This window comes from Musa acuminata, chromosome BXJ2-2, assembly GCF_036884655.1.
Source record: "Musa acuminata AAA Group cultivar baxijiao chromosome BXJ2-2, Cavendish_Baxijiao_AAA, whole genome shotgun sequence".
In the NCBI taxonomy this organism is placed as follows: domain Eukaryota; kingdom Viridiplantae; phylum Streptophyta; class Magnoliopsida; order Zingiberales; family Musaceae; genus Musa; species Musa acuminata.
Genome location: NC_088339.1, coordinates 22194789 through 22216840, shown reverse-complemented (window position 1 = coordinate 22216840; position 22052 = coordinate 22194789). Strand labels below are relative to the sequence as shown.

At 39.1% G+C, this 22052-nt stretch overlaps 3 protein-coding genes across 5 annotated transcripts; 2 read left to right on the top strand and 1 right to left on the bottom strand.

Annotated features, from left to right (window-relative positions):
* The first annotated feature begins 663 nt into the window (after nt 1–663).
* LOC103971206 (rop guanine nucleotide exchange factor 1) lies at nt 664–5636 on the top strand. 3 transcript variants are annotated; one of them, XR_001976252.2, is made up of 6 exons: nt 664–1208; nt 1335–1451; nt 1542–2083; nt 4049–4396; nt 4684–5270; nt 5409–5636. XR_001976252.2 is itself a non-coding variant. In XM_009385174.3 (5 exons), exons 1-5 carry the CDS (start codon nt 983–985, stop codon nt 5098–5100), a joined length of 1650 nt encoding a protein of 549 aa, XP_009383449.2. In that variant the 5' UTR covers nt 664–982; the 3' UTR covers nt 5101–5636. The 3 variants fall into 3 exon arrangements, 1 of the variants encoding a protein (XP_009383449.2); XR_670677.3 differs by having other exon boundaries at nt 5349–5636; XM_009385174.3 differs by having other exon boundaries at nt 4684–5636.
* Nucleotides 5637–6773: 1137 nt separating this feature from the next.
* On the bottom strand, nt 6774–8027 carry LOC103973719 (pentatricopeptide repeat-containing protein At5g56310-like). Its single transcript, XM_009388366.3, has one exon. The coding sequence runs from the start codon at nt 8025–8027 to the stop codon at nt 6774–6776; it is 1254 nt and encodes a 417-aa protein (XP_009386641.2).
* An 8704-nt stretch (nt 8028–16731) lies between these two features.
* Nucleotides 16732–21911, top strand: LOC135581519 (protein DETOXIFICATION 33-like). The gene is made up of 8 exons (XM_065095368.1): nt 16732–17042; nt 19759–20300; nt 20384–20470; nt 20552–20608; nt 20692–20930; nt 21180–21298; nt 21409–21495; nt 21579–21911. Exons 1-8 carry the CDS (start codon nt 16770–16772, stop codon nt 21675–21677), a joined length of 1503 nt encoding a protein of 500 aa, XP_064951440.1. The 5' UTR covers nt 16732–16769; the 3' UTR covers nt 21678–21911.
* Nucleotides 21912–22052: the final 141 nt, after the last annotated feature.

Genomic DNA, 22052 nt, shown 5'->3' with positions numbered 1-22052 from the left:
AATCTTATTAATTGTGCAAAGTCTTTGCAATGGTCTCTCTGGCCTTCAATTTATTGATAGGTAATTTATGAAATGAGTTATTATTCCTCATGTTCAACTCAAATCCGTAGAGCAGATGAAGATATCATCACTAGGGAAATAATTAATACGTGTAAGCTAAAAAGGAATTTATGCATTGGTAACTGAAATATTATGATTTATGGATAATTTACTTTGAAAAGTTCATACTAATTAATTTTTAACATATAACACTGCTCTATTGAAAAACTATATATATATATATATATATATATATATATATATATATATATATATATATATATATATATATATATATATATAACCAATTTAGAACCAATTCAGGTCAACCTGTGCCGCTTCTTCTCCTCTACCTCTTCTTCCTACTTCACCCGTTCTTGCTCCCCATCTTTTAGGGGTCATGGAGAAGATGGGCGGAAGAAAACGAGAAGGTTGAATCAAATCGAGTTGGTCTTGTTTAATTCGATTTAACACAAAATCATGTAATAAAAGTTAAAGATCATATTTGTTCATTTATTAAAAAAATAATATTTGTACATTATTTCTTGTCACGAGAAATTAATGTAGAAAAAAAAGTCTGATGGACCAATAAAGAACAGAGCAAAAACCATTGTTTTATTTTTTGAGAGACGGAAAAAAGAAGACGACGGCCGGCATCGATCCTCGCTCCTGCCCTTTCCATTTGTAACAGAGTGAGAGTGAGAGGTGGAAAGCGAGAAAAGTGAGAGCTCTTCGCTCGCGGCGCCTTCTTCTCTCTCTCTCTCTCTCTCTCTCTCTCATCATTCTCCCCCACTCTTTTCTCCGATCTGAAACCCACCCCTCAGGCGGACGAGAGAGAAAGCGAAACGCGATCGAGGCAATCCCTACAAGAATCCGACGGCGGACGTCCCGCATTCTTTACCTAATTGGCTTCGGCATCATCACTTCTCCCCGGGCTGCGGCGATGGGGAGCGTCTCCTCCGAGGAGGCGGAGGAAGAGTACGCCTCCGACCAGCCGAACGATGGCGGGGGCAGCGACAGCCACAGCCCCAGCGCCAAGGTGCCCGGGTCCGACTCCTCCATCGATTTGTCTGGCCGCCGATTCCCCGTCGCCGGCGTCCCGCTGCATCCCGGAGGGGATTTGCTCTTCTGGGAGGCAAACGTGGAGGAGAGGGCGACGGATTTCTCCGGTTTGCAACCAACATCTTTACCTCATTTCCGCTTTCGAGTCTCAATCCCTTTTCCTTTTATTGACTCGGTTATGCTGAAACAGATGCGCTAATCACCCTGACACTATGCTTTGATTTCTTTCTCAGAGGTGGAGATGATGAAGGAGAGATTTGCCAAGCTGCTCCTTGGCGAAGACATGTCGGGCGGTGCCAAAGGCGTCTGCACCGCCCTCGCGATCTCAAACGCCATCACGAATCTCTCCGGTGATACCCTGTTCCTTCTGTTTGCTTCACTCTAATTTGTTAGAATTACCATGTTGACATTTTTGTTCTTGTTATGAAATGCTGAATCAGCTGCAGTTTTTGGGGAATTATGGAGATTGGAGCCCCTGGCGCCGCAGAAGAAGACAATGTGGCGAAGGGAGATGGATTGGCTCTTGAGCGTAAGTGACTATATCGTGGAACTCGTCCCCTCCATCCAAGAGTTACCCGGCGGCAGGTCGTTCGAGGTGATGGTCTCTTGTCACCGCACTGATCTCCAGATGAACCTCCCAGCGCTCAAGAAGCTCGACGCAATGCTTCTTGGCATGCTGGATGGATTCTGCAATACTGAGTTCTGGTACGTAGACCGGGGATTCCTGGTCACTGATGCTGATGAAGATGCAAGCAAGACTTGTCCATCTTCCTCGTTCAGGAGGGCGTCTTCGAGGCAGGAGGAAAAATGGTGGTTACCTTGTCCGGGAGTTCCACCAACTGGTCTGTCAGAGGAGGCAAGGAAGAGATTGCAGCTGTCCAGGGATTGTGCGAATCAGATCCTGAAGGCAGCCATGGCAATCAATAGTGCAGTGCTCTCTGAGATGGAGACTCCTGATGTCTACTTTGAAACATTACCTAAGGTATAGACCATGACTAGCTTGTTTATTTATCCTCTCCCTGGTTAAAATGAAGCATATATGTGACATAATACTATATGATTGAATGAGAGACATTGTTAAAACTATAGAGAGGGAGAGAGAGAATCTTTGATCCCAAAATAGCAAATCTGAAGCTATATGTTGTACACAACTAAATCTGAAGCTATATGTTGTAGACAACTAAATAGATCAACCCTTGTGGATGTGGACATTGGGTGCATCTTTGCTTGTTTTTGTAATGTATTACAATGACATTGGCATAGTTGATCATCTACAACTGTGTAATTTTTCATAGTGAAGAATACAATTATTCACAATTTTAAATAACTCTTATTTTTCTATGATGTAGCAATTTTAAGATTCATGTTAATTCTACTTGTCCATGAATATTTCATCTTTCACATTCTCTATATAATCCAAGATGTGGACTGAAGACATGCTCAACTAGTGCTAGCTTTAACTATTAACAATTGATTCACATTCACTATATATTCACATTCTTCTTTGCCACCCTCGAAGGATATCTAGCAATTGATTCTTTATATAGACATAAATTATCATTTCTATATGGATTGAAGGTGCAACATGGTTGCAATACCAAATCTCTTTTCTGTAAAGGTTCTTTCTTCTGATCAACTGCCTTTTATGCTAAGTGTCCCATAGTAGGAAATCATATAACCTGATTGTTTATTTAGATACTTTTAGTAACTATTTACTTGTAATCAAAATTTGTCATGACAAATAATGTAAAAAGATGAATTATTTAACATGTTCTTGATGGGAAGATGGAATCCTTTGGGAACTTTCATGAATTTGCTGACTGAAGTTCTTTGATGCTTTGTTGTTGGTGCATTATATTAAAACTGACACAGACATGCATTGGACTAAAAAAGAAGTGATTTTAACATTTGCATGAGAGCAACTGTTGTTTTGATAGGGGACCTTTTCGTGCTTCTCTGTAATGAATGCAATAAGCCAATGACATGGCATTGTAAGGCATATAAAGGGAAAGAATTTTATAAGAAATGTTGTGAAGAACTCATGTGATATTTGATTTGTACCTGTTTTCTCATCACTATAGATTGTGTTATTTTGAAACCAAGGTACAGAAAGGCACAAAGGAGGACAATATTTAGTTAGGAAGAAGATTGTCAAGAATGCTATGGTTATCATCAACTGGACCCATGACTGCATGAACAGAGAACAAAAAAGTGATACTGATTGTTGTTTTTATGATGATATACAAACCCTGTAAACACTTCATGACACTTTTAGCAACATACCCTTGATACCCTCTGTGCAAGAATTTAGTAACCTGAAAGAGGACAAATAGCAGAGTGATTCATGCTTGGGTAGAATAATAAAATCATATACACCAAAGACAATAAAACAACAGATTGATATGTTAAGGGAATTTTGAAATGAGCACACATGATAAATGGGATACATAAAAGATGAACATGATTCACAAAAGACTGGGTAGAAAAGATGCAAAAATACATAAATAAAACATGAGATGACACAAGCACAAATAAAAGCAGGGAACACATTGTTGATGAGTTTAGATGGCATAATATTCAAGTTATCTGGACCGAGATAGGAGCATGATCATGTAAAAACCTGAATGTCCAATAGGAGTGCAATTGTCATAAAATGATCATACATACAAAAAAAAGATGCATTCAGTGGAGACAGTTGTGATGTTCTCGGCTTTTCCAAGTAGTTGAGCTGGTACATGTCACATTGAGCTGTTGCAGATGTTGATCTGGAATTACTTCCATCATATGTAAGCTTCAATCAGATAAAACAATGTAGCCAGCCCCCATCTATTTTTTCTTTCTTTCTCTTAAGTTCACTAGTAGTTCTAATTGTATATACCCAGTAAAGTTTATCACATCTCATTATGCCTGAGTTTCTTCATTTTTCTTCAATTGTGATGAATTGCAGTATGGGAAAACCTGTTTAGGTGACATCATCTACCGCTACATAACCGCTGATTCATTTTCACCTGAGTGTCTACTTGACTGCTTAGAACTTTCATCTGAGCACCATATTCTAGAAATAGCGAATAGGATTGAGGCGGCAATACATGTTTGGCGGCTGAAGGGCCAAAGCAAGCAGTCTCAATCTAAAGCAAAGAACTCATGGAGTGGAAAGTTCATTGGACTTGTTGGTGACACGGAAAGATTTCTGTTCCTTGCAGAACGGGGTGAAGGTCTTTTGCAGAGCTTACGACTTCGTTACCCTGCTCTTCCACAGACTATTCTTGATATGAACAAGATTCAGTACAATAAGGTAATTCGTAACATCCTCTTAATAGCTGATATTTTGCCCAAATGGTCTCAGATGCTTCTAAGTAGAATATTTCTATTACAACTAGCGGTGTATATTACTTGTTAACTTACAAATTCCAAGCATAGTTCCTCCAAATTGTCTGTATTATTGGCCTCATCATGAATGTTAGTTGTACATTATGTGTAGTGAAATTACACCAGCAGTACTGCATTTTGTTTAGCAGACATGATTATCTCATGTGAGAAACTCTGGGGACATGTGATTAAGCATGTTAACCTCTCTTTCAGGATGTAGGGCAGTCTATACTTGAGAGCTACTCGAGGGTTATGGAGAGTTTGGCATTTAATATCGTGGCAAGGATTGATGACTTGATCTTTGTGGATGATGCTACAAAGAATTGTGCAGCTCCGGAATCCATTTCTATACTTAACCGGGGAGGAGTGGGAGGAATTCCAATTCATAAGAGGATATCGCCCAGCCCATTCTCGTTTCAGAATACGCCTTCTGCCTCACCATTTTGTCCTTCCACTCCACTTATAGGAAGTCCAGTAACAGTGCCATCTTCCTTGAGCAAGGGCAGCCGACAAGAACAACAAGAGGGGAAGGTGGAGAGGCTTATTTCTGGCAATGCAGATGAGGTATGGTCATATACTAGGGAACTATGTTCGAGAAAAGAGACAGGTGATGCCCCTGAAAGGAACTGACATGAAATAAAAAGTTAGTCGATTGGCCTCATGAAAGATGGATCTGGCAGCCATCTATCACATGGAAAGCTTTGACAATGAGACATGAGCCGATGGTTGTCTGATTGATGGGCTTATTCCTGTACAGAAGTAACCGATATCAAGTTTCGCGCTTTACACTTTAGATGCAGGTATGGATCTTGTTACATGTCTACCTTCAACTTATTTTTTAAGAGAGTTGTTACCTATTAGTATTTTGGTTTTAAAAGGTATTCAAAACAACATCACCGGTGAAACTGTTCATGAAATTGATATGCTAAGCCTTGCAGAAATGTTGTGCTTGAAAGATTGAACTTCATAGCATGGCTGGGTCAAGTAATGGTTACGACGACGTCTGAATGGGGTGTAAAGAATGCTAACCTCTGCAAATCGTGAGAGTTATAGTGAATGTTTAGTTGTATTGTGATGTATGGCCTCAGACTTGGGTTTGTCGCACGACTTTGGAAACCTTCGGATTAAGACCTTTAGTTGATGCTTTAACTAATAATCTTTGTTTTCTTGGACAAAAAATTGTGATGTCTAACAGAAAAGTCCAAGAAATCTGTTCATTGGCTGATGCCATCCCCATCCTCCCTAAAACAATTACACCATTTAGCCCTAAACAATTTTGTGCCACTGTATTCATTGATAATTACAAATTGCAATGTCTTGAGCATCAAGTCGGTGCCCAACAGCCTTTTGTCAAAGCTGCTCTACGAGATCCGATGATAGAATCTGATTAAGAAGATGACAATTTATTGAATAGCCCGAGATGCTGTGATTCTAATTAAATCCCTCGTATTGGTCTTGTTCTTCAGTGCAGAACAAAACAACTGTCCGTGTGAGCATATTTTATGTGTTGCTGCAGTGAGATGTCACCCATGTGATATGACGTTCGGAGGCAGAAATGGAGTCTCTCATGCGTCTCATATGGACTCATGTCATGTTCCTATTTGAGGGAAACGTACGCTTCTTTGGAAGTAACTCATGCTCGAGAAGATTTGATGCTCATCTTCAAGTGAGAAGAAATGACACAGTGCAAAAGATAAAGGAGGTCAGTAAAGGCGAGGGACAAAGATGGATGATAGTCACCAACATATTCATGAAATGAAAACAAAAGACAGCATTAAATGCAAGTATGTGCATTTGGGGATGCAGCTCATCCCAAGTCACCGCCTGCAAGCCTTCCACGTGCTCACTGCTTCCCCTGCCTTCGCCAACAGATGACCATCAGCACGCATCTCGTAACACTGTAGAACCGCCGACCATGGCTCCCTCGCCGCCGCGAGGCACCTTATCCTCTCCGGCGCCGGCTCCTCCTTGGCATTGCCTGCGCGACGCACACTGGCCCATCTCATTAGCCTGCCTCCAACACCTACCACTTTCGGAGCAGACTATATAATAGCTTTCTCTAGCTACGCGACTCTGCCAAACTCGTATCTCTCTTGTGAGTCAAAGTGAGAGGGAAGAAAGAGGGGGAGGAAGTAATAAGGGAACAAGGGAAGTAACATCACTTTATCCAAGATCTCCCTCCATTAGAGTAGACATTAGATCTCAAGCTAGCCGAAGCTACAGAGCTCATCTTTATAGACATTCTCCCATGGGGCCTTCCAGTATGCATTTACCATCACAAACACATCTTTGGATCGTCAATGTCACAAATCTCCTGCTAAGAACTCATGCACAACGCCTTCAACTTCAATCATACTTGTCCCTGAAGACCGCCTGATACCCATATCACACATCACCTTTCGCACCCTCAACGCATCTTCTGTTCTACCAACCATAGCATAAAGATTCTGCAGCGCTACATATCGACCTTCTTCCAATGGTTGGAGCTGAATGAGATGCACAGCAGCTTCTATGCCTAGTTCATACTTGCCGTGGGCAAAGCATCCACCTAAAAGAGCACCCCACGCAGATGCATCAGCTTCACACGGCATGCTCTCCAGTAGCGATCTCGCCTCATCTAGATGTCCTCCACGAGACAGAACATCCACCAGGCATCCATAGTGCTCGGCGCTTGGCTTGATCCCGTAGAACCTTGTCATGCAATCCAAACATCTGCGAGCATCGTCAACCATGCCAACGTGACTGCAAGCCATCAAAACCCCGACGAAGCTGATCCTGTCCGGCCTCACCCCAAGCTTCATCATCTGCGAGAAGAGGGAGAGAGCACTGGTTCCGCATCCGTTTATCGCGAATCCAGTCAACATGGTGTTCCATGACTCCAAGTCCCTGGAACCGTGCTCAAGAAACGTATCCAAAGCAGCATTAATCTTTCCACACTTCGCATACAGATGCACGAGGGAATTGTTCAGCGTCGTCGTACGCCTAACCTCCGGATGCCTCCTGAGATAACCATGGATCCATTCACCCAAAGCAAGACAGCCTATCTGAGAGCAAGCCGAGAGGGCACCAATGAGCGTGACCTCGTTCGGCCTACAATTCGACATCTGCATTTCCCTGAACAGTTGGAGAGCATCCTGCGGGAGCCCGCAGTGAGTATAAGCGCTCAACATCGCGTTCCAAGCAACAACGTCCTTCTCCATCACCCCATCGAACAAGGCCCTCGCTTGGGTAATTTCACCATTCTGGGCGTAGCCGATGAGCAAGGCGGTCTGAAGCGCAACATCCTTAACAAGAACTCCGTCGAACGCCTTGCGGGCAGAGTCCAAGTCGGAGCAGGAAGAGTAAAAGCTGATGACGGAGCTGGCGACGAATCTGTCGGTCCCCAGTCCGGCCTTGACGACGCGAGCATGGACGGCTCTGCCGTCATGGGAGGACGCGAGAAGGGAGCTCACCTTCATGGCGGAGATGAGGGCGGATTTGCTGGGCACACGACACCGAGGGAGAGCGTCATGTGTGCTGTGGGAAATGGAGAGTTCCGAGGGTAGCGTTGCCGCCATATCCTTTGCTCTCGTAATGTTTGCGGGTAAAGAACGTTGTTTATGCTTTTGCTTCGTTCGACGGCTCCAATTGCAGTGTTTCTCGGCAATCAGAGCCACCACCACATACATACACACGAGATATTTTCGAGTGATGCTTATGGCTATCAGAGACGATTTAGGTGGACTCAATGTCTATGAATTTTAAGAATAGTTCAATCCACTTAAATAGAAATGATCCAAAGTGGAGATGTGCATGAACTAGGTAGGTCTTGAAATATAATGGATCCAGGAGAATCTTATTATTAGAGCCTAAAACCAATAACAAAAAAACATGAATTGTTAATGGCTAATGACACACATTTAGGAAAGAAATTTCTTGCATCTGAATTCAAAGCAGCATCTATCAAGAGTTTGAAGGCTTTATGTTCCAAACATTATGTATCATCTTCACACAGTACTTGGTGGAAGCTGTTGCCACATGGTTTTTGTGCATCATTGGAACTGTTTGACTATGAGAAACCTTTTACAGCATTACAATCACATGAAAACTAGTGTCTGTCAAAACTGCAATTCCAAATCTCTGGAGTCAATCAGAAGAACACACCCCACAACATTCAATCTTTTGATGATTTATGAAAAAAAAAAAAAAATCTAGTAATGAACTTTTACCATATTTAATTTTTATCAGAACACTTATTTTATTTAAAATCTTGTTAATATCGTGGAACCAAATTGTATTAAGCATGATCGATTCATAGACCGATTCAATCTAGTTGAGATGTCTCGAGTTAAGTCAATTCGGATAAGATCCTTTTAGATTAAGTTGTGTTGGGTCAAATTTCTTCTACCAACCCATGAATTATCTCCGCTTTCTCCTCCTCCTACTCCACTTCTATTGCATCATCTCCCTCTCAATTAGTTTCCTCCTCCCTCTCTCCCGCTTGGCTTTCTCCTCCTCATCTCCATCATCTCCTCCTCCTCTTACTCTACCTCTATCACCTCCTCTCTCTCTCTCTCCATTAGCTTTCTCCTCCTTCTCCCACTTTGTCGCCTCCTCCCTTTCTCCATTGACTTCCTCCTCATCCCACTTCATCTCACACTCCACCTCCATCGTCACGTCCTTCTTCCACTCTGTCGCCTCCTCCTCTTACACCACCTCCATCTTTACATCCTCCTCCTACACTATTACCTCCTCCCTCTCTCCTTTGCCTTCCTCATCCGCCCACTCCTCCCCCTCTTTCACTGTTCTCTCCCTCCCCCTCATCATCTCTGCTTCCTCATTCTCATAGTTTAACCTAAAAATTTTTATTACACTCGGGTTACAATCAAGTTACAATCATTCACACAATCTATTAATTATAGTAGAATTCTCAAAGTTTTGATAATTAATTATCCTAAAATTATCTAGAAATAAAAAATATATGATTTTATGATTAGTTCTATGATAAATTTAAGATAATTTTATATAAAAATATTATATTTTTAATAATATTATGTGAATGAGCATAACTTTTCTAAATAATTTAGGATAGTTTTATATAAAAATTAATATATTTTTAATGATAACTCATTTTTTAAATTTTATGATAAAATTAGGATAATTTTATATAGAAATTAATATATTTTTAATATATTCTATATGAATGAGCGTAACCCGAGTGTAATGGTTTTTCTAGGTAATTTAGGATAGTTTTATATAAAAATTAATATATATTTAGTATAACTTATGTTTTTTAGTTTTATAATAAATTTAATATAATTTTATATAAAAATAATATTTATTTTAATACTATTTGTGCATGAGTATAATAACTTGAGTATAATTACTTTTTAAAATAAACTATGAGAAGGAGAAACAGAGGAGGAGGAGGGAAAGGAGGGACATAAAAAGAAAGAAAGTAGAGGAGAAGGCCAAAAAAAAGAAGGGAGGTGATGGCAAAGTGTAAGGATGAGAAGATGTGGAGTAGAAGATAAAGAAGAGGAGAAGAAAAGGGAGGAGGAAAATGATGAAGAGAAAGGGAAGGGAGGAGGAGGAGAAGAAGAAGGAGGAGACAAAGTTGGAGGATAATTTGGAGAAAATTAAAAGACAATCTAGGAATCAATTGAACCAAATTAGATGATTAACATTTAGTTAAATCGGTCTGATCTGGTTCATCATAAAAAAAAAAATCAGTTTAACTCTAAATAATCATCATCTTTTTATAATTTTATTGAGGATATTTTAATCAAAATAAAAAAAATACTTCTAATAAAAAAACAGAATGCCATATGTTAAAACTCGATTACTAAAAACGTGTGTTTTTGATAAATTACTGAAATATTTTCTTAAGCCATGTTGCATCTCATTTTCTTATTATGACTGCTAAGACAGTGCAACCTCAACCTTATAAAGCTGTACTCGTTTACAACCTTGTTAAGATGTAAGGAGTGACGCAGACTGTGCCTCCAAGAAAGTAATAAAAATGTTGTCTTATGTGCTTAACTTGTTCATAGGCCCAGAAAATATATAAAGTTAATGAACTTTGATTCGACTTTCTGAATTGAATTGGTCACACTTCTTTTTTCTCAGCGACTATTCCTTCACCTATATCGAGTCGCAATTTGTTCGTGTTCTTAACCTTATTTAGGGTTTTAAGATTGAACAAGCGAGTCACAATTTAGGTTGATTCATTTCAGAAAATTTTCTAGGGTGATTTGACTGCGATTTTATTTTGGGGGGTCTAAAAATATCGACCACCTTTATGTAAATAAACATGCAGTAATTTTCGTGGACCTCTTGCATAATAATCACAATGCTAGTTAGGTTGATCGTGATCCAACCTAGATTTTTAAGTGACAACCATCCGTCTTCTCATTGATCATATATCTTCAATTTGGAGATCAATGATTGCTTCTTTAAAGTGAACCTTTTCTTTTTACTCTTTTTTCCGTTCTTGGATACAAAAGATTTGATATAGAGATCTTTCTCTATATCTTAGTATAACAGTTATTTCTCTATGAAGTACTGCACATATCCATATGATCACGACGAGACTTTGATGTTAACAACGAATAGTTTTTATTGCCATCACACTACCATTTTTAGGTCTACTTCTATGCCATTTTAATAGTTTCAATAAGATGCAGGAAGAAAAACTGAAATGTAAAAATTCTATTTTTTTTAATAAAATAATACAAATGAGGAAGAATTTGTTAAAATTTATCATTAAAACTGTTATTACATTGAGGCTGTCGACTAATGAGTCAGTTTGGCTTGGTTCAGAAACTATAGGTTCATTCTGGAGAATTGACGTGGCGAACTATTATGGAGAGTGGACGTGAGGCATGAGCGTAGAGAGTCACTTTGGAGAGCTAGCCTACGGAGATAGGCATGAGGCACCGATGTGGAGAGCTTCTTGCTTATGGATGGAGCAAACTGGTTTGGGAGGACGAACCGCCTTGCTCGTGAGGGAGTTATCTCATAGTACCTCCTTTGTTGCGTCGGAGATCCTTCATGACAGGTCAGCATCAGGAGATGTCTCGGCGTGACCTCTCTGATACTTAAGTCAGAGGGATGGGGGAAGAAAGAGTTAGCAATATTCAAGAAAGTGTAGTGTTTACTTGCTTACCCTTATTTGGCATGGGGCTCGATTTTTATACTGTAGGAAAATCTATGGGCGACATTACATACGTAGCGGAAGAATATAAAATAAAAATCTTAAATTTTCCAAAAAGGTGTTCGTCGTCGTGCGAAAATTGGTACGCAAAGACCTACGAAACTAAAAACCATGTCTGAGATAGTTGTATTACCTAGGAAGATCACATATCCATAAATTCTTACAGATCTGTAGGAGAGGATGAAGGAGGTCAAGTGTCATCCTCTCTAGCAGTGATCCACATGATAGGGGCTACGAAGACGCTCGTCAAATTGCTACCCAAATCTCCATACCTTTTGGCTAAGGAGGAGAAGGGGAGAGGAGAATAGGAGATGACATCTAACAAATATAGTCTATGGACCTTTGGTTCCCTCCTATTTATAGAGGTCCCCTGTCAACTTAATGGATCATGCCCTATTAGGTATTGTATCTTTACCAATTACCTTAGCCTCTTAGATTAATAGGTTTCTATTCAATAATCTCTTATTAGCTCTTATTAGATCTTATATATATGATCCAATAATTTAGGAGCTTAATAGATATCCAATAAGATAGGGGCTCTAGCGGATATATCATATCTGAACCTCTACTCATCGTAATACTTACCATATATGTGTGATCCTCTAGGCCCAATATCAAGCTGACCGTGAGTTATACCTATTAGTACTCATTTTGACTCAGTAAATTATTAGCTTCTTAATAATTCACTCGACTTATCAACTGCGGACGTACTAAGCCACTATGCCGTAGTCCCGAAACGATATAGGAGAATCCTGTTAGGATCGAAATCGGTACTAAGAGGGGGGGTGAATTAGTGTTTTCATAAAAATTATATCGATTCAAAAATCTTATTTGATAAAACTCATATCGAAAAGATGTTAACTTAAAAACACGTTCATAAGCATAGTGAAAGTAAGAAATCAATTTATAATATAAATGAAAAACATAAAGTAAATGCAAACAAGATTTATAGTGGTTCGATCGTCGTGATCTACGTCCACTCCTGATTCCTCTTCACTTGAGGCTACCGGCTTCTGTTATCGATCTTCTTTCAACGGGCGAAGATCAACTACCCTTATAACCCTTTCTCCTTTTCAAAGGTTTAGGAGAGAACATTTACAACCTCTCTTTCTTAGACCTCACTTCTCCCTTTATAAGAACTTCTAAATACTAGGAATAAGTGACCCTACACTTCAAGAGAGATTACAACCTTTTTTTCTCAAGAATATTTTTTTCCTTTCTACTCTATTTCTTGCCTATCCTTGTAGGAATAGCTGGGGTATTTATATACTCCAAATTACTAAAAAAATAAGCAAAAAAAGGTCTTATCCCGAGTTTTTCGAGTCTTAGCAGTACCACCGCCATTATTGGGTGGTACTACCTATCAATAGACTAAGAACTAGCGATTCCACATATCTCAATCTAACATTGACACTAGGCGGTACCACTGCGTAGTCTAGAAGATTGTGACTGGCGGTACCACCGCCCAGACTAGCAGTATTATCTTTTGACATAGTTTGAGAGACTATTCTAGGCGATATCATTGCTAAACCTATTATAGGTTACTGAATGGACCAAACAACAAGCCTAATTCAGCTCTGATTCAGGCCCAATAAGCCCCTAATCAAGTTGGCATGGTTACAACTAAAATCAACTCAATTAGACCTAACAAACTCGATCTAGACACACATGATTACAAGCATGAGTCCTTTGTTGTCTAACATATCATTGGTTCATCCAATGCTTCGTTTGATCCTTTCGACGCATCGTCCTCTCTTGTGGTGTATTGTCCAATTGACATGTTGACCTCTACAATATCCGATCTCCTTGGCGCAATGTCCGATCCTTCTAGCCCGATGCCCGAACTCATGGTACGAAGCCTTCTACCGACATGTTGACCGATCATCCAGCCTGACGTCTAATCTTCTTACATGTTACATTATGGCTCAACGTCTAATTCCTTCTGCTTTAATCGATTTGCCTTTTATGATCAAAGTTAGTCCTGCGTCACTCAAAACGTAGATTAAATCATAAACTCATCAATTGATTTCATCATCAAAATCTGAGATTCAACAAATCCAACCCCTTAGACCTATTTGTCCTCAATTACCATATACATATAGTCCCTCATCCATCTAATATCTTAGAAACCATACACCGGGCATGGTGTTGTCAGACTCATATGGTTTCTTCTCGAGTCTCGCTCTAATAGGATTTTCCCAGAGAACTCTTTCTCTCTCAATCCAAATGACCTTAGCCAAGAAAACAATGCCATGAGTTAGTTTATGACTAATTGAGTCAGTTTTGAGATGAAATAATAACTCAATTAGGGGTCAATTGGGCCTGAATTAAGATTGAATTGGGCATGTTGTTTGGCCTATTCAGTAACCTAGTAGGGTCTGACTATGGTACCGCCCAAACTGTCTCCCAAACTGTATCTCTCAGACTATGTCAGACAGTGGTACTACTGCCTATTATCAGTGTCAAACTGAGCAGTGGTACTGCCCATTATTAGACTGACAGGTGGTGGAACCGTCATTTATTAGTTTGTCAGGAGGTGGTATTACCAAGATCTGAGAAACCCGGATGAGACCTTTTTTTGCTCCATTTTTGAAGTCATTTAGGGTCTATAAATATCCTAACTATTTCTGCTTAGAAAAGCATGAATTTGAGCAAGAAAAAGGGGGAAAGAAACCTTAAGAAAAGAAATTAGAAACTCTCTTAGGATTTAAAGTCTCTTCCTCCTAGAGTTAGAAGTTTTCTAAGGGAGGAGTGAGGTCTAAAAGAGATGTGTAAAGGTTCTCTCCTATAAAAAGGAGAAAGAGTTGTAAGGATAGTTGATCTTTGCCCGATGAAAGAAGATCGGTAGTAGAAGCCAATGGTCTCAAGTAAAGAGGAATCGAGAGTGGATATATATCACGACTACCAAACTACTATAAATCTAGTTTGCATTTACTTTAAACTTTCATTCTCATTGCAAACTGATTTCTTACTTTCATTGTGCTTATAAACGCTTTTTCAAGTTAACATCTTTACGATATCGGTTTTCATTGAATAAGAAATTTTAAATCGATGAATTTTTACATAAGCACTAATTCACCCCCCATTTTAGTGTCGATTTCGGTCCTAACAGTATCGTCCCGAGGTCGACAACGATGCTGGGCGATCGGGATGGCATTCTCTGTCCGACCTTTTAGCCACTTTGCGTTAAGCAAGAGTGATCCCTCCTTCGGTCACCTAGAAGGGAGGTGGGGGAGGCGAACCATGATGTCATCCATTAATGTGAGGGCATGATCTTTTCTTCAACTGTAGCGTTAATAAAGAGTGGGTCTTGCATGCTCTTTTTCGGAAGTCGGGACATCCATGGATCGTGTGATCTCTTGTTGGCGGCTACAAAGTGTTAGCGGGAGCTTCCATACTTTTACTTAAGTGGCCTTTCCGATCCTGGTTGAGTTGGTGCTGTTAGTATTTTTCCTATCAATAACGTTTTTAATCCTTAAATGGAATGTCAACTTACATGCTGTTATTTTATACTTGTTATGTTTATCTATGACCTACATGCCAACATTAATATGTTTTTGTCTTTATTTCTAGATGTTGATCAAAATTAGGATACATTAACCACAACAATATTAGAAGCCTTGGAAGATTGCTTGTCCCTTCCTTTAGATACTGAAACGATGGGGCCATGCATGTGATTTTTAAATGCGATGATCTGGCATCTCAGAATTCACCGTATCGGCAAGATGCAGAGTTCCACCGCAACACACAACACACACACGCAATTCTATTACTGTGATAAATAATGCAACTATCAGCATGACAATTCGTCGTGCATGACCTAAATATAAGTAATTTGTCTGATTTTGTGTAACTGCAAAATATACTTTAAAAAGGATGAATTCATAAAAAAAAATAGTTGGTTTTAGAAAGTATCTCTTATTTTCAGGAATCTGATTTGGAATTAACATGCTTTTCTTTTTGAGCCGATCTCAAGATGTATTTCTTTGAGAATCATCTAAATTTTATTTACATCAAGAAAAATTTTAATAATATCTTTCTGATGCTTAAATCAATTGATAAATTGGACAAGTGCGATGAACATATTTAGTGTGCCTAGAGCCCCTTTTTATAGCGGGCATTCCAAATTATTACAATCATCTATTGTATATATCGTATGATTATGAAAACGTAAAATTCGATCGTAACTATCGCTTGCCTATGTTGAACTCGGGATTATGTAGTCTTTCAACAATATGGCATTGATTGGGCATGACCAATTGTTATATATATATATATATATATATATATATATATATATATATATATATATATATATATATATATATATATAAACACACGGAGATTATGTATCTCACGGTCTCGGAGAGTTGTTCTACTCAGCGTTCAGTCTCCTGTGACTTGGATTTGTTGTCGGGCAAAATAATTATGGCATGTTTGATGGACACACGTATTCCCTCCCCCCTCTTTGCCTGCAATAATTGGTTTGGCATACACTTCAAGTCTTTGTCACGTTCGACGAATCGGTGAAAATTGGTTCACGTCTCCTTCCGTTTATTTAATGGTAAAAAGCGAGGGACGTCTTCTCATTGTCGAGTTTAATTAGTGTGGAATTGAATGACGATAATACGTCACATTCGTCTTAAAGACTCCAGCCATGTGAATGAATGATACTGTTCGGGAATTATCGTCACATCCTCAAATGAAACGTAGCATTTCTTTTTGATGTCATCTTTGGCGACGAAGACGATATTATCTTTTATTGTCACGAAAGTTAAAGCATGCCAATTAGATAAGAACATTTGTTCAACGGATCATTTCCCACTTTTATTGAAGGGAAAGTTAAAATTTGAAGTACTATTAAAAAAATTCAAATCAATAAACAATATGGCAACAAAGAAGCCATGAGGGAATCTTTTTCTATCTCATATGGCAACAAAGACCAATCATTGAACGAATAATTTCCCACCTTGTTCTGATTTTTATGTTTTTTTGATGTCACAAAAAAATAATTGGATCAGACACAGAGTGGCCACTTCCTTTTGCTATATAAGGACTTGGTAAAAGGAGGAGAGGGCCCAAAGGAGAGATAGGAGGAAGAGCTATGGCCAGTGAACAGATGGCGGAGCCTCTGCTTGGGAGCGGCAAAGAAAGAGGAGACTTGGAGGAGATCGGGAGCTTGAAGCAGTTCCTCAAACAGTGGGTGGAGGAGAACAAGAGGCTGTGGTACTTGGCAGGCCCCTCCATCTTCACCTCCATCTGTCGCTACTCCCTCGGCGCCACCACCCAGGTGTTCGCTGGTCATCTCACCACCCTCGAGCTCGATGCCGTCTCCACCGAGAACATGGTCATCGCCGGCCTCGCCTTCGGCATCATGGTAATGCAACCGATCAGATCATCCTCTCTTTCTTGTCTCAATATCCTGCGCTTTCTACTTTCCCAGATAAGAACAAGAGTAAGACATAGTTATGTTCATGGATATGCATCCGATATGTATATTGGAACCTGATATTATCCTGTCATGTCATGGAATCGGCTGTCTTTTATTTGGATTTTGTGGATCCAATCCATTGTTTTGACTAGTTCAAATCAACCTTGCTGCTATTTCTCTTTCCAATCTCCTCAGCTTTGATCGATCAATTGCAGGATAAAAAATGCCCTGTAACTCCTAGAAATTAATGATGACTCTTGTCCTTATGCTTTTATTATCTTTTGGAGGGTAATAGAAGATTATAACAGATAATAATTTTATATTTTTAATATATTTTTAATCCTCAATCGATTTAAATATATAATTTAAGTATAGGATCAATTAATCTATAGATCTGATCACAGCCTCTCGCCCTCCTTACTGCTGCCTTAGAGATCTTCAGATCAAGCCCCACTCTTAACACTTGATTTTGATTTCCCACTTTTAGATTCTAGCATCGTCCGACTCCTCATATCTCCACCGTCTGTAATTTCACATATCTAATCCTCCCTTATGTACTTCTCAATCTCATTCATTAGATCAACAATAAATCAGATCTTTACCAACTGTGCATCCAAATCAGTTAATTCTATATTTCTCCTTTTGTATCACAATATCTTCTCTTTCTCATCTTTATTTGATATTTTAATTATTGTTTCATCAAGGAAACAATAATTAATTTTAATTTACAAGATTTATATATATATATATTAATATAGCAACTCTAAACCTCTTCAAACTCTCCAAAGATTCAAATATTAAGAGAACATATTCCAATAACAAATCCTAATCACTTTATTCTATGATAAGAATATTTTATTCTACAAGTCATTCAAAGCTCAATCGTTGGCTCTATAACACCACTAATCTCTTCGTGTAGCGTTACAGTATAGCATGGTCCAACTTATAAATCACTTTTGCCGATCACTCTCATACTTGCATGCTAAGTTTTTATCTACTATAATGAAAATAAAAATAACACAAAAGGGAAGTACTATTGTTGAATATATGTAAAATCTAAAATTTATTAAAGATGAATTAATTTTAATATGTCATTCTTTGAGTGATGAAGAAGTCATTGTTCATACTCTTGATGGCCTATGAGACAAATATAAGAAACCAACGATAGTAATTCGAGCATATGACTCACCAATATTATTTAAAAAATTGTATGACAAGTTAATTGATCATGAAACATATTTGAAACGGAAAAAGAGGAAGACATGACTAGCTACTATAATTTAATTTAATAAAAAATCTAAAAGAAAAAAGATAATCAAAGAAACAAGAATTTTAATATGGGACTGAATAAGATACCTGCTGGATACATCGATAATATACAAAGTCATCATCCTTCATTACACTATTAACTCTTCAATCATGATGACAACTTCAAAGTAAATAATTCAAGAAATAATTTCAATAATAATCACTACAACTATCGGTAGTTCTATCGTCCAAATAATAATAATCAATAAAAAATCATTAATTAGCTCTATGATAAAATTACACATACAGTAAAAGTTTATCGATCTCGACTCAAACCTATTGCTATACACAACTAGGCTCAAGCAAACATCTTAACTACTTTGACTATTCATCCAAGCAATATAATTATTAATTTTGGTATTTCTCATTATATTACTTTTGATCTATAAAATTTATCCATTTACACTAATTATAGAGACAATGAAAACATTATCATTGGTGATGGTAACAGAATCTCTATCACTCGGTTCCATAACACTTAATACACACAAACACATTTACAATCGATTATGTTTTGCATGCACCTCATTTCAAAAGGAACTTTATTTTTGTTTTTCAATTCTCAAATAATATAACGCTACTATTAAGTTTTTTTTTCTGATTATTTCTTATAAAGAATCTGAGCACGAAAATATCATTATTCCGATGCTAGAATAAAGATAACATATACGAGTGACCATCAACTTCATAAATCATTCCATTAATCATTCTTGCTTTAGTTACAGCTCTAGTTGATGTGTTACATTATCGTCTTGGTCATTTATTATCCTTCATTCAATAATAACTAATTTCTCGTTATTCTCTTTCAACTTCAAAATATGTTTGCATTAATAATAAAAGTTGCATAGTATCTTTTGAAATATTTTTTATATCTTATATTAAGTTATTTGAAATTATTTATATTGACGTATGAGACACTGTCTCAACCATTTCCTATGATAATTTTAAATTTTTATGTAATTTTAGTTGATTGCTTCACTAAATATAGATAGTTATATCCTCTCATTTTATAAAGATGATGAGTAATTTTTTTTCAATCTATCATTAAAATAATTTTCTCATATAATAACAAGCACTCACATTTTATCTCTTATATCTCTAAGTCATCAACGCACCTCAAATTCTTTTACTTTCTAAGTTTAGTCATCCTGATGACGATCAACTATTGTAAGAACTTGCGATCCCCTCCCCTTCCTTCCCTTTCACTGTATAGTCCAGCAGAGACGGAAATTACATAGCTGTTCTGTACCTGCAATGCACTTGGCATTGTGCCCTTTGCTTGTGATCGTCTTCTTTTACAGTGTCAAATCGAGCGTCGTTGAAATGGAGACTTAACATCTTTGAGTTCTACTAGATGGGCATGGGAAGCGCCCTGGAGACACTGTGCGGCCAGGCCTATGGCGCGAAGCAGCTCCACATGCTTGGCGTCTACATGCAGCGGTCCTGGGTCATCCTTCTCACCACGTGCACCTGCCTCTTGCCGGTCTACCTGTTCGCGGCGCCCATCCTTCGTCTGTTCAAGCAGGACGCGGATATCGCGGAGCTCGCCGGGAGGTTCTCCCTGTACATGATCCCTCAGCTCTTCGCCTACGGCCTCAACTTCCCCATATCCAAGTTCCTGCAGGCCCAGAGCAAGGTCATGGTCATGGCAGTGGTGGCGGCGATCGCCCTCGTGTTCCATGTTTGCTTAAGCTGGCTTCTGATAGTCCAGTTCAAGCTCGGCCTCGTCGGTGCGGCAACCTCACTCAACATAGCTTGGTGGATCGTAGTGCTCGCACAGTTCGGCTACATTGCCATGGGTTACTGCCCTGGTGCTTGGAATGGCTTCAGCTGGGGGGCTTTCAGGGGATTAGGATCATTCGCCTGGCTCTCAATAGGATCTGCTATCATGCTGTGGTGAGTAAACCTCTCATCTTTAATGCATTGCACCAAGTCGTTGCTATCTCAATCATGCTGCATTACTCATCTACGATTTCTAGCTTGGAGTTCTGGTACTACATGATCATCATAGTCTTAGTGGGCCGCTTGGAGAATGCTCAGATAGCCGTGGCCGCCGTATCTATCTGGTGAGTTACTCGTAGATACATGATCATAGACGTAGCCAATTGCTAATGCTTGATTCTCAACTATTTGTCTTGCACTGGCAGCACCAACATTAATGGTTGGGAGTTCATGGTGTTCTTCGGATTCAATGTTGCAATCAGGTAAATATATACTCACTTCCCTTTGTTTTCGAAGCACAAGAGGCTTAATTACCATAAGATGTTTGGTTTGGGTAATGGCATAGCGTGAGGATATCAAATGAGCTCGGAGCAAGAAGGCCGAGAGCAGCCAAGTTTGCGATAGTATGCGTCATTATGTCGTCGTTGACGCTGGGACTCATCTTCTTTACCCTCGTCTTGGCTCTAAAAGATGTGTATGGGATTCCCTTCACCAACAGCCCCGACGTAATCCGTGCTGTCTCAAGTCTCGCGGTGATCTTCTCCTTCACACTCCTCTTCAACAGTGTTCAGCCAGTCCTAACAGGTAGGAATTCACCCATGGCTTTCATATGCTCGTGAAGACTAAGTGCAGAGTACAGCAGATGGTGAAGATCTATATCGTTCATAATCAAAAAATTTGATGCAAGCGAGGCAGTTCTGATCCCAACTAATACAAGAAGCATCGGAATCTGTGCTAAAAAAAATAAAGAGTTTTCGACTAATATGCTTGAGGTAAAAGAGAGAGAGAGAGAGAGCGAGAGAGAGAGAGAGCTAATCCGGTGCAGGATTGCAGGTGTTGCAGTAGGAGCTGGGTGGCAATGGTTGGTGGCTTACGTCAACATGGGGTGTTACTACGCGTTTGGGATTCCCGTGGGCTGCTTACTGGCGTTCCATTTTGGCTTTGGAGTTCAGGTATACATGTCACAAGCTGGAAGAGGGTCTCCCTGGTGGTTTATGTTTCCTCCTCCGATCCTTTGCCTTGTTGTGAATGATTCTTATTGAGTCGAGTTCACTAAACGCAGGGGATGTGGAGCGGGATGTTGTCGGGAGTTGTCTTGCAGACCATGATAATTGTAGCCATGACAGTGGCTACAAACTGGAACAAGGAGGTCTCTCTCTCTCTCTCTCTCTCTCTCTCTCTCTCTCTCTCTCTCTCTGTGACAGACATCTGACCGTGTCTTGATCATATCAGGCAATGGAAGCAGATTCTCGAATAAAGAAGTGGAGTGGTTCAATCGAAGAAACCAGTATGAATTATAGAACATCTGAAGGACCAGATAATCTTGCATAGTTCATGGTCGTCAGTATTAGCGAAGATGAATTCAATAAATATTCATTCAGTAAGAACTATGTTAGCTTTTTTTTTAATATTTTTTTGTCAGAATATATTTTTGTTGTGTGCTACAAAAGGTTTAGAATTCTCACGCTCACAAATATCCATCTGAACTAATGCAAAAACCATGAAAAACTATTTTGTTGTATTTGGAGATTTTTAGGAAACAAACGCTTTCCTTGTTGATTGCTACCTTTGCGACTTCCATACCATCTTCACAATCTAATGGGGTGCAAACCTTATGCTAGTTCAGTTTCAACATCAAAAATCTAAGAGCAAATTGAATTTTATTATTCTTTTCAACATACAAAATCTAAGACGAAGAAAAAGGCA